This window comes from Pyrgilauda ruficollis, unplaced genomic scaffold (assembly GCF_017590135.1).
Source record: "Pyrgilauda ruficollis isolate IOZ18807 unplaced genomic scaffold, ASM1759013v1 scaffold9, whole genome shotgun sequence".
NCBI lineage: Eukaryota > Metazoa > Chordata > Aves > Passeriformes > Passeridae > Pyrgilauda > Pyrgilauda ruficollis.
Window position 1 is genome coordinate 9,901,371 of NW_024531043.1, and position 11,912 is coordinate 9,913,282.

General features: G+C 61.2%; 3 protein-coding genes across 3 annotated transcripts; 2 read left to right on the forward strand and 1 right to left on the reverse strand.

Moving 5' to 3' along the window:
- Positions 1–2,936, forward strand: SELPLG (selectin P ligand). Its single transcript, XM_041488271.1, has 2 exons — positions 1–128; positions 887–2,936. Exon 2 carries the CDS (start codon positions 892–894, stop codon positions 2,095–2,097), a length of 1,206 nt encoding a protein of 401 aa, XP_041344205.1. The 5' UTR covers positions 1–128; positions 887–891; the 3' UTR covers positions 2,098–2,936.
- Positions 2,937–5,587: 2,651 nt separating this feature from the next.
- On the forward strand, positions 5,588–9,618 carry TMEM119 (transmembrane protein 119). Its single transcript, XM_041488280.1, is given in 4 exon segments — positions 5,588–6,067; positions 6,070–6,156; positions 6,159–6,270; positions 7,151–9,618. Coding segments are annotated over 4 exon segments (1,182 nt in total). The 5' UTR covers positions 5,588–5,856; the 3' UTR covers positions 7,923–9,618.
- Positions 9,619–9,726: 108 nt separating this feature from the next.
- ISCU (iron-sulfur cluster assembly enzyme) lies at positions 9,727–11,855 on the reverse strand. The gene is made up of 5 exons (XM_041488278.1): positions 11,697–11,855; positions 11,510–11,623; positions 11,203–11,313; positions 10,541–10,619; positions 9,727–10,119 (listed from the first exon to the last, which is right to left on the reverse strand). The coding sequence occupies exons 1-5, from the start codon at positions 11,778–11,780 to the stop codon at positions 10,025–10,027; spliced, it is 483 nt and encodes a 160-aa protein (XP_041344212.1). The 5' UTR covers positions 11,781–11,855; the 3' UTR covers positions 9,727–10,024.
- Positions 11,856–11,912: the final 57 nt, after the last annotated feature.

Sequence of the window (11,912 nt, forward strand, 5' to 3'; positions counted from 1 at the left end):
GGTGCAGGCGGAGGGTGGCCCACGACGCCCCGCGGGTGCCTGTGCTAGGGCCGCCCTCGCCCCCCGCCCCGTGCCAGCCCTCGCCGGTGAGTCCTGCAGTTGGGATCCCACCGCGTCCATCAGCACAGGTGAGCCCCGGTGGGAAGCTGCTGGAGCGGGGCTCGGCCCCCGGGATGCTCTGGGTGCAAAGGGGATGCTCCGGGTCCCTGAGGGTGCCACGCTCCGTGCTGGTGCCTGGGCATCTGAGGAGGTGCTTTGGGGATGTGGGAGCCTCCTGGGAAGCTTGGAACATTCAGCCGTGTCTGGATGCTGTTGGGTGCGGATCTTCGGGACCTCGGGCCCAGTGGGGCTGCCGAGAGAGTGTGGGGGGAAATTGGTGATGGAACAGGGAGATTTGGGGTGAGTTTGGGGTGGATTTGCCTCTCCTGCTCCAGCACAGAGACACAGGCTCATGGTGGCCTCAACCCTGGAGTCCTGTGCCAGCCTGGCGGGTGGAGGGGGGGATGGGCACCCTGGCAAGGAGTGTCTGTCAGAACGTCGGTGACATCCCGGTGGTTTCATTTCCACACGGAGACTCATCCCGCAACTGCCCTGTCCCGCAGCAGCCGCCTCCATCACGGCTGATTTCCCATTTCCAGACACTCAGCTTCCTTATCAAAACTTGCTCCTGGAGTAGAGCCATCGGCGCTGAGCTCCCGCAGGAGGGGGCTGTGGCAGGAAGAGGATATTGGGTGCCTCCTCCATCTCCCAAACCCGAGGACCCCCCTCCAGAGGGGAAGGAGGATCCTCGATTGGAGTGTGATCCCACATTGGGGCAGTTCTACATTCAGCATTCTCCTGTGGGGAGCAGGACCCCGATGTCACCTGCCCTTTCTGTCCCCTGCAGGTCCCATGGCGCTGGGCCGGGCCGTGCTGGTGCTGCTGGTGCTGAGCCCCCTGTGGGCGTGTGGGGCTGAGCTGCTGGAGCCAGGGCTGCCCTGGGGCGGGCAGTGGGTCTGGGGGGAAGCCAAGCCCCTGCCCCTCTCCCGTGGGAAGAGGGATGACAGTGGGCAGGAGCCCGGTGCAGCCACGATGATCGGCAGTGACAAGAGCGATGGTGGCTCTGTGCCACCACCAGCAGCCGGCACCGAGGCCAGCCTGCTCCGAGTGCCAACCACAGCCGATCCCAGGCGTGATTCCCCTGAGCCTGAGCTGCTCCTGAGCTCTGCAGCACCAGTGCCCAGCACCAACACTAGCCTGCTCCAGGTGCTTGCAGTGTCCACCACAGCCGAGCCTATGGATGAGACAGATTCCCCAAAACCTGAGTTACTGGAGGACTCTGTGGCACCAGCCGTGCCCAGTGCCAGCACCAGCCTGCTCTGGGTGCCTGTAGTGCCCACCACAGCTGATCCCATGGATGAGACAAATCCCCCTGATCCCGACCTGCTCCTGAGCTCTGCCCCACCACCAGCACCCAGCAGCGAGGCCAGCCGGGCACTGGTGGTGCCAACCACAGCTGATCCCATGGATGAGACCGATTCCCCTCCTCCCGAACTGCTGCCAGACTCAGAGCCTGCCACACCGACAGCAGCCCAAAAGAGCATGGCCACCACCACCCCCAGCTGGCTCATCGAGGAGGACGCAGTGACTGATGGCCTGGACAGCAGCTCCTCCACGGGGCCGCGCTCAACAGCCCCCCCAGCCTTTGTCCTCACCAGCACGGGCTACAGGAAACCCAAGAAATCCGGATCTCCGCCTGCATCGACCCTCCCGGCCACTTGGGACACGACGCCGGTGGCCACCGCCGTATCCTGGGAGCCCAGCTGGGTGATGAGCAAGTGCCTGCTGGCCATCCTGCTGCTGGGGCTGGTGGCCGCCACCTTCCTGGTGTGCACGGGGGTGCTGGGGACGCTGCTGTGGCGGCGGGCGCGGACGGGGGAGCGCCGCTTCAGCCGCACCGAGATGGTTTGTATCTCCTCGCTGCTGCCCGACGCCGAGGCGGCCGCCGGTCCCCGGCCGGTCCCCGCTCGGAGGCACAAGCTGCTGCTGCCCGACGGCAGCACCGAGCCCGATGGAGACAACCTGACTCTCAGCAGCTTCCTGCCGGAGCACTCCTGAGCCCCAGGGATGGCTCTTGCATCCCGCAGAGCTGCGGGGCCGCGGGCAGGGTGCCCCTGTCCCCCCGGTGTTTTCGCTTGGACCACTGTGACGGAGCTGCGCCCCCGAGGCGCATCCCATTAAAGAGTTACCCGGACACGGTGGTCTTTTCCTGGCAGGGAGGGCACTCGCCAGCCCCCTCCCGGCCCCGCCGCCTGCCCACATCCTGCTGCCAAAATTTCGCTTCTCCATACTCCCCCTCAAAGCCCCTGGGGGAGCAGAAACGAAACCCGCAGTCGCTCCTCGCCAGACAGGGACCAGACCCCGGGACTTTGGGGATGGGACCGCAGCCCCCGGGACCTCCTGCCCGCTTGGGCTCGGCCTCGTGGGAGCGGGAAGGGCGGGGGGGACGGGGCGGAAACGCGGGGGGACGGGGACAGGGACAGGACGGGTGCGCTCGTGGCACAACGTGTTCCTGCCTGCGGTCGCTGCAGCGAGGCGGGGACGCCTCCGGAGGCTGAGCTGGCCGCTGCCTGTCAGGTGCTCGGCCCCAGGGAGAACGGTGGCCGCAGGGTCTCGGCATCGTCCAGCTGGGACTGGGAGGAATGGGGAGAGCAAATCCATGAGAGGGCAGCGAAGGTTCTACCATTTCCCCCGCTCAGGCAGGTGTCAGTCACCCCTCAGGCCACCAGCTGATCCCTTCCTTGGGGGAGTGGAAATAGGCCAGGACTGTCCTGCCAGGCTCAATGTCCCCATTTTTCCATTTTGCTCCACCCAGGCTCCCCATCCCCACATCCCCATCCCTGCTGTTACCAGCTTCAGTGTCCCATCTTTCCATCCTCACCCCTGCCCTGCCAGATTCAGCACGCGGGGGGACGCATCCCCATATCCCCTTCCCCATATCCCCAAGCTTGCAGCCTCCTCGAAGGCCACTCTGGGCTGGCTGTCCAGAAGCAATTGCCAGCGTGGTCATTCACCTGCATCCCAGCCCTGCTGCCTGTTTACATTCACCCTGAGCTTGGGATATTTTCCATCTGGATCCTGGCAGCTGCACAGCCCCGCTCCGGCTGTGAATGTAAATGTTTATGGGTGAGTCAGGCGGGCCCACAGCTGGTGGCCGTGGCCTGTCCCCACGCAGGACACCCTGCCAGTGGGCTCCTTGCTGATGCCACCCTGCTCTGTCCCACTGTGTCCCCACACCAGCACCCTGCCAGCCGAAGCAGCCACAGGATGGGAGCATCCCTCCTCTGGCCTCACCCCACAGCAGCTCATCCAGCCTCTGCCCCCGGTGAGGATGAGGCCGGTGTGTCCTGAGGAACAGGATGGGTGCAGATCCGGGGGATTGCTCCCACTCCCAGCCTTGTGCCAGCCGCTCTCCAGCAGGAGCCCAGCGAAGAGAAACTTTCTTTCACCGCGGGAGCCGAGAATCGCCCTATTTGGCGCAGTCAGCAGGTCCTGTCGGGCTGCCATCGCCCACCTCACGGCAGAGGAATTCACGGGAAGCCTGCGCGGTGTCACAGCAGGATCCTCAGGGTGGGGTGCAGTGGGGTGGCACTGGGCCGTGGTGGGTGACAGGGGCCGGGGGTGGCACCGGGCCGTGGTGGGTGACAGGGGTCGGGGTGGCACGGGGCCATGGTGGGTGACAGGGGCCGGGAGTGGCACCGGGCCGTGGTGGGTGACAGAGGGCTGGGGTGGCACAGGGTCATGGTGGGTGACAGGGGCCGGGGGTGGCACCGGGCCGTGGTGGGTGACAGAGGGCCGGGGTGGCACAATCCCACGCACGACGCTGCACATGGAGCACCACACGCCTCGTGCATCTCTGCAGGACGGGCGCCCTCCGGGTATTTTGCTGGCACAGCAAAGCGCAGCCCAGGGAAGCAAATTAGAAGCAGAGCAAGGCTGAAATGCCTCAAATTGCCGGTTCCCCGGGCGGGCTGTGCCGCCGAGCCCAGCCCTGCGCGGCCGCGCGTTCCTGCTGCCCCAAATTACACGGCGGGGCCGGCCCTGCCCTGCTCGGAGGGGCCGGGCCCGCGCCCGCTGCAGGCAAAAACGGCATCGTAATGGGCGGTGGGAGCTGGCACCGGGAACTGGGACGGGGATCCCGGCTGCGAGGGTGGGGACACTGGGCAGGGAGGGATGAGGACTCTGAGCAATGAAGGGTGGGAAGTGAGGGCAGGGTGGGATGCAGATCCTGGAAAAGGAGGGGTGGAGGCTGTGGGTGAAGCAGGATGGGGATCCTGGCTGGGGTGGGATGGAGCTCTTAGATGAGCGACAGTGGGGACTCTGGACGATGTGGGATGCAGACACTGGGCAGGGTGGAATGGAAACCCTGGACAATGAAACTGAGCCCAACACCGGCATTACTGGGTGCGTGGGGGGAACTCAGCCCCAGCCCCACCTGGGCTGCAGGAGCAGGGCCGGATGCTGCTGGAACTCCTCGCCCTCCCCTCGCCTTTCCCCCTTCCCCTCTAAGATTTCATCACTGAGCACTTAAGGCCGGGAAAAGCCGCCCGAGCAGCTGCAGGGAGCTGCCGGGGCAGCCAGACGGACGGAGCCTTTATTTTGGGGAGCTGCGACGCCGGCGGCGACGCCGGAGAAACCCCAGCGGCGCCAGCCCCCCTCCAGCCGGGGGGACAGAATCCCTGCCCCCCACCCCGCGGGGGTCACGGTCCCCAGGCGCTGGCCATGGCTTTTTGGGGGGTCTGGCAGGTCCCCAGAGAGGAGCAGAGGAAAATAGCAACAGGATGAGGTCACGCAGCGGCTGCAGCCTCTTGAGCAACCTCAGGCCAGGCCGAGGGGACCAGGGCAGGGGGAGAGAGAGACTGGGGGGGCTCAAGAGATGCCCCCAGACCCCAAGACTGGAGACCAGGACCCGGGGAGCTGAGCAGCTGCTGTGTTTGCCTGGGGAAGCAGGGGGACCCCTGCCTGTGTCCCTGCCTGCACCCCAAGGCAGAGGTGCCCAGGCCAGAGCATTTCCAGGCTGGGATTTTAGGAAATGTTCTTCTGAAATTACGGGGATGGTCCTAAGCCGTGTTTGCCCCACTGCCTCAATAATGCCACGGCGCTAGCCCACATCCCTCACTGTCCCCCCTTGGACCCTTGGATAGGCTTTACCCCCACCTTAGTGGATAAAAACAACATTAAAAACAATCCCCTGTGTGACCCTTATCCCCACTTGCACCCCAAAATGTGGCCCCCAAAATGATGGGGGGCACCGTGGCTCCTTCACTGACGGGATAAGCCAGGAAACACCCCCAGCCCCAGCTGGATTTCATCTGGGAGGGGGCTGGGGGCTGCCTGCCTTTCCCTGGCCTCCCACACCCCCTCCCCATCCCGGCCGTAATGAGAACAAGCTGGTCCCAGGCTGCGACGCAGGAGGAGGAGGAGAAGGAGGAGGAGAGGAGGGAGAAGGAGGAGGCTCCATCCCAGCAGGCTGCAGAAAGGGGCTCGAGGTGTGTGGGACAGATCCCGTCTTCCCGGCTGCCTCCCGCCGGCTGCGGGCGAGGTGAGGATCCCACTGGACGTGCCAAGCTGCTCCCCAAATTTTGGGGGGTTCTGGAGCAGGGCACAGGCTGTGCCACAGCCAGGGGTGCTGCAGTGAGGGCTGGGCATGGTCCCCACGCGGGACATGGGACGGAGTCGGCCACATGGCCGCATTCCCAGGCAGGAATCTGAGCCTGCTGCCTCTGGATAACACCAAAATCCTGAATTTCTGGAGCGGTTGGGAAGTGGAGCTGGGAACAGGCTGTGGGTCTGGGGGTGGGCAAGGAAGGGGTTGGAATGGGATTGGGATGGGGTGGAGGGCTGGCAGTGCCCGTGGTGCCAGGGCCTGCTCTTGGCACTGCTTTGGGCTTTGCTCAGCCCCTCCGTGGCCGTGGCTGCTCCTCAGCTCTGGTGGCTGCCGGGGAATTGATGCCATCCCCATTCCAGGACCCTTTTCCCGCCGAGGGGCCCCTGTCTGGGGTGGAGAGGAGGATGAAGGGGCTCATCTCACCCCTCAAACCCTTCATTCTGCCGGTGCTGGTCAGTGCTGTGACCCCACAGCCGCAGCAGTGCCCACGGGGAGCCAGGAGGGTTGGGGGCTGGGGCACCTCCCACCTCTGCTGCTATTTTTTTGCCCTGGATTAATGGAAACCAGATTGTGCAGCCAGGAGAGAGCCTGGAAGCCAAATCCTGCTGCTGGAGTCCCTCTCGGTCTGTAGAGCTGCTGGCTTGGGTTTGTTTGGGGGATAATGGGACGTGGGCTGGAATTTGGGGAGCCTGAGAGTGGGGAATTGTCATGGGGGGGTCCCTGCTGTTGTACCTGGGGACCTGTTTCCCGAGACCTCCCCATGGAGCCGTGTGGAGGGGAAGAGCCCTGGGAACGGCTGGATGGCGTTACATGGCGTGGCACGCGTTGACGTCCCTCGGGAATGTCTCACAACGCGGTGGAGACGGTCACGTCCCTCTCCCAAATCCCGTGGGGCGCAGAGCCCGGCCAGGGGCTCGCACTGTGGGCTGTGGGATGGGGCAGATCCAGCCCCATCCAGGGGAGGAGAACAGCACAGGGACAGAGCCAGCCTTCCCCCCTTCGCAGGGACACTCAGGCAGCCGGACACCATTCCCTGCACTCCCTTTGTCCCACACCCCATCCCAGCTCCACTCAAGCACATGGTGGCACCGGGGTGAAATCCTGCCCCAAACTATTTTTAGCCATGTTCCAGCTGGGAATTAACGGTCTGGGACGGCGGTTGGGAAATGCCTCTTGCACAGGGCCCAGCCCCTTTGTAGCGTCGCCTGTGTCAAAGTTTCCACTGCAAACCTCCATTTTTCAGGAATTCTCTAATCGGCCAAATGACCGTTGTCTGGAGCCGGGCGCTGGCAGCAGCCCCGGTCCCCCGGCCTTGAGCAATCCCACCCAGCTGGCTTCCAGCTGCACCCTTGCAAAACAAACAGAGCCCCCTGCTCTGTCAGGGCGAGAAAACCGGAGCTGCCTTTCTACTTCCATAAGGAAATTCAGGGGGGTGAGAGCTGGTTTGGAGGGCTCGCTCTGTTGGGGTATTAACATGTCCCCCCACATCTCTGCATCCCACAGGTCTCCTGCAGGAATCCTGGGAATGGGCTCAGCCATGGGCACGTGGTTGCTGCTCTTGGTGCTGCTGGTGGCAGCCCCGGCAGAGGCGGCAGCGCCGCGGCACCGCCCGGTGCTGCCGGACACGGCGGGCAGCGGGGACGGGGACGAGGCGTCGGCCACGCTGCCCGCCCAGCCCGTGACCCCCCGGATCAGCCCCACCGTGGGGGACACACCGGGGACCACGGTGACCAACAGCTCGGCTCCGGGCGTGCTGGACGGGCTGGTGGACTTCTTCAAGGAGTACCTGCTGCTGGTGGTGGTGGTGGGCTCGCTGTCCTTCGTCCTCCTCTTCATCATCTGCGCTGCCGTCATCGTCCGGCAGAAGCACAAGGCCTCTGCCTACTATCCCTCCTCCTTTCCCAAGAAGAAATACGTGGATGAGCGGGACAAGTCGGGGGGAGTGCGGGCGTTCAGCGAGGTGCCCGAGAAAAGCCCCGAGGCGGGCGCGGAGGAGCCGCTGGACGGCGGCCGGCAGCTCCAGGCGGACATCCTGGCTGCTGCCCAGAACCTCAAATCCCCCCACAAGGCACCGCTGGCCAACGGGGCCCAGGGCGAGCAGAATTCCCCTCAGGAGGAGGAGAAGGAGGAAGAGGAGGAAGGAAAGAAGAAGTTGGGGGATGAGCAACCCAAGCTCGCTGCCCAAAATCCAGGTGTGGAGGAAGCGGCGAGCGCAGGAAGCAAGGAGACCCCTGATGCATCCCAGGATGGCTCCCAGGCTCCCTCTGGAATGTGAGGCAGGGACAGAGTCCCGGGCAAGCCTGAGGAGCTGCTGGCTTGGGACACAGGATGGACATGGTGGATCAGGCTCCATACGTACGTGGTGGCTCAAGGAAGCCCCGATGAAGATCCCATTCCCTCCCAGCTCCCCCGACCCTGGTGCTGATGGGATGCTCATGGGGGAGGGATTTGAGAGCTGGTGGTTTTCCCCAGCACTGGAATGCTGTCAGACCCAGCTCCTGCTGCCCAAGGGGCTTCTCCTACCCCAGGCACTGAGTGGGTGCATCCCCCCAGCTGCAGCTCTGCCCCCACTGTGCCAACAGCTTCCTCACAAATGTTATTTTAATCATCAGCAGCAGCCTGGTCCATGCTGGGTTCCTGGCTGGGAGCTGTGTCCCTCTGGGAGAAGGGATGGGACCAGGGCTGGAGGTCTGTAGGACACGGGTCAGCTTTGCCCATGGCCAAGGGAAAGAGGGATGGGGATTTAGGGACAAGGACCCTCCTTTCCTTCTTCCACCCCAGAGCCCAGCTGGATTTTTGCCTCACTTCCTGAACCCCTTCAGCTAGAAATAAACATTTCCTCCGCACAGCTCCTGTCCCGTGTGTCTCTGCAGCCGTGGGGTGGCCAGGGGACAGTCCCTGTGCTCCTCCAAGGGCACAGCTGGATTGGACTCCAGGGCCAATGGAGCCCTGGGCAGGGTGTTATCAGTCCCCACATCAGCACACCACGTGCCCTTCCAGGAAACCTTTATCTTGTACCCACAGCTATGGGGCTGAGGAGGGCTCAGCCACGGCCCTGGGGTGCAGCTGCTGCAGTGGGGACAGGAGGGGAGCCTGGAAGGTGAGTGAGGCTGTTCTGCCTCAAAAGCAGCACATCCCTGTATCCCTGAGCCTCCTGTATCCCTGTGTTTTATCCCATTATGTCCTTGCCTCAGGACAACCTTCCCCTGGGAAGAGTGTGCCACCACAAAGAGCTGCTTTTGCCCCAAAGCAGATGTGAGTGTGTGAAGTTTCCCTGTTTTGTTTTTTTTTTTTTTGAAACTGGGAAACAGCAGGATTGTTCCATGAGGGAGAGACACGTTCCTCACTGCTGGAGGGTGCCAGGAGCTGAGGAACCACAAGAGGGACCATGTGAGTGACAAACTTGCAGCAACGTGTGACTTCTGTGTTAAAAATTACAAATATTGTGCCCGGATGGAGTAGAATGAGACATTTTTTTTAAAAATGTGGTTTTAAATGTTTAACAACACCCTTAGTATGAAAAATGGGAAGTGATGTGTCTTGTGGGGGGTTAGAAGGTTAAAAAGTGAAGTCTGCCAATGTATTGTCCGCTTGGTTTGGAAATACTCCTCCAGAAAAGAGGAACTTGGGGAGTTCCCCCTCAGCTCTGCATTCCAGCTCTGCTATTCCCCACTGGGGTTCCAGTCTGAGGGGGTACTTTAGAGAATCTTTGAGTGGTTTGAGTAGGAAGGGATCTTAAAGGTCATCCAGTTGCAAACCCCTTCCTTGAGCAGGGACACTTTCCTCTAGCTCAGGAATTACAGCTCTAAGAGAGCACCTGGTGAGTGAAGAAGTGAAATTCTTAGAAAACACCCAAAATTCAGGCTGTTCTTCAAACAAGAACTTCAAAAACTAAGTGGTGACAGGATGGGAGCAGAAACCACCAGTGTTTCCTGGTCACTTTTCCCTTTGGCACCAGCAAAAAGTTCCAGAATTCCAAGAGCAGGAATTTGCCCCCGGATTGTGAAACCAACCCTGACGCAGCCAGAGCCAGGGACGGCCCCACAGCTCTGACACACACATCCAAACCAGGGCAACACTTCCCACTAAATTCCATAAAATATTAGGCAAAACTAGACATCTTCCCAAAATAAAAAGGAAAGTGCAGCCCTTGCAGTACCGGACAGCGGGGTTTGGTCTCCGGAGCGGAGTCTTCCCGCGGCATTCCCGAGGGGACAGCAGCCCCCATCGTCCACGTGAGCACTACGGGGTGGCTGGACACCACAGGGACACGTTGTGCGTAACTTGTGCGTATCTTACAGCTTGAGTAGTGCACAGGGTCCTACAACAGCTCGGGAATTGCACTGCAGAGTGAGGAGGGGAGGCTGCGCAGGCAGGTCAGGCGTTGTCGGCTTTTTTGTCGGGTTCTTTCTTTGAGTCCTGCTTCAGTTTGTAATCGGCCAAGGCAGCCTTGATGGCGTCTTCAGCCAGCACTGCAAAGCAAAAAAAAAGGCATTTTAAGGACAATTCGAGGGCTTTTAGGACAAAGGATGAAGTAAAAAACAAAAGCAGGCAGCAGTGAGCAAACAAGACCAGCAGCACAGCCTGGTCTTAGGAGTAGAATCTGAAAGGAATTCCTAAAACACTGAATTCTTACAATACTGAATTCCTATAACGCTGATTTCATGCAATATAACTTCAGATAATGATGTAATTCAGAATCTGATTGTTTATTATCAGTCTGCTGAGCCACAGGCTCCAAATATTGAAGTGATCTGAAAATTCTTGAATTAACCCTGAAATCTGAAAAGGTTTTCTCTTAAGGACAACACTGGGCAGAAAGTGTTTGGAAAACAGCATCCAGAAGCATCTGTGCTATTCCCAGAGTACCTGAGATCCAGGGTTTTTACTTACTGGAGCAGTGCAGTTTGACAGGGGGAAGGCAGAGTTCCTTGGCAATGTCTGTGTTCTTGATTTTCAGCGCTTCATCAACCTGAAACAAAGGCAGAGGTGGTCAAGGGCCCTGCTGTTTGTGTTTGCTAAGGTTTAATGCTCCAGAGCCAGCAGAATCCACAGGGGAGATCCTCCCAGGGCAGTGAGGGATGTGGGAATTAAGGAATGTCTGACTGACTTATCAGTGTCACACACTGTCCCCACTTGGCCTGTTTCAAGTCCTATTCATCCTCTATCACAGCACTGAGGTGCATTTACTGCTGGCAGAAATCATCTAAAGGTTCTCTATACCTAAAATTTCTGCCTGGTTTTGCTCATTGCATAAGACACAAAGTCATTTCCTGCTGAAATTGTTTACGTGGGGACATGGTGAGTGGTGGAGCTGCCAGTGCTGGGGGAATGGTTGGACTTGATGTTCTCAGAGGGCTTTTCCAACCTTAATGATTCTCTGATGGCTGTTGAAAAAGACAATTATTGCCCTACAATTGAAACCCTGACAGTGCTGGCAGTCACTCCTACAGCACAGAGCAGCGCAGGGACTCTCTGGAGAGCACTTCCTACACAATCCCAACAGAGAACACAGGCACGTGGGAAGCTCTGCAGCCTTCCCGGAGCTCCCTCACCGTTTTCCCTTTGACCCACTCCGTGGCCAGCGAGCTGGAGGCGATGGCCGAGCCGCAGCCGAAGGTTTTGAAACGGGCGTCCACGATCTTGCCGTTCTCATCCACTTCCACCTGCGGGAGCATTTTGGGGACGCTTCAGTGCCCGGTTCAGCTCGGTCAGGTCCCCCCAGCCGGGCCCGCGGGGAGCAGGGCTGTCCCTGCCCCGGGCACGGGCATGAGGGAAGCCCTGAGGGGACACGGGCAGCTTTAACCCTGACAACAGCCCCGTGTGACCCCCACCCAGGTGCCAACGGGTCCCCAAGGTCACCTGCAGCTTCATGACGTCGCCGCAGGCCGGGGCGCCCACCAGGCCGGTGCCCACGTTCTTGGCATTGCGGTCGAGGGAGCCGACGTTGCGCGGGTTCTCGTAGTGATCCACCACCTGCCAAGACACAGCGTCAGCGAGGGGCACCTCTCGCTCCCCCGTCTCTCCCCGTGTCACGCTCGCCCCTCACCTTCTTGTGGTAGCCCAGCGCGGCCGGGGCCGGCCCGGCCCGGGGCCGCAGCAGCGCCGCCCCCGCCGCCCTAAGCGCCGCCATCTTGACTGAGGGGAGGAGCGGTGTCCGCCTCCCTTTTATAACCTCGGTGATGGCCACGCCCCCAGGTACGCCCCGACCACGCCCCTTCGCCTCCGGAGCTCGCGGCTCGCCCCGGTCATGGGTTGGCCGCGC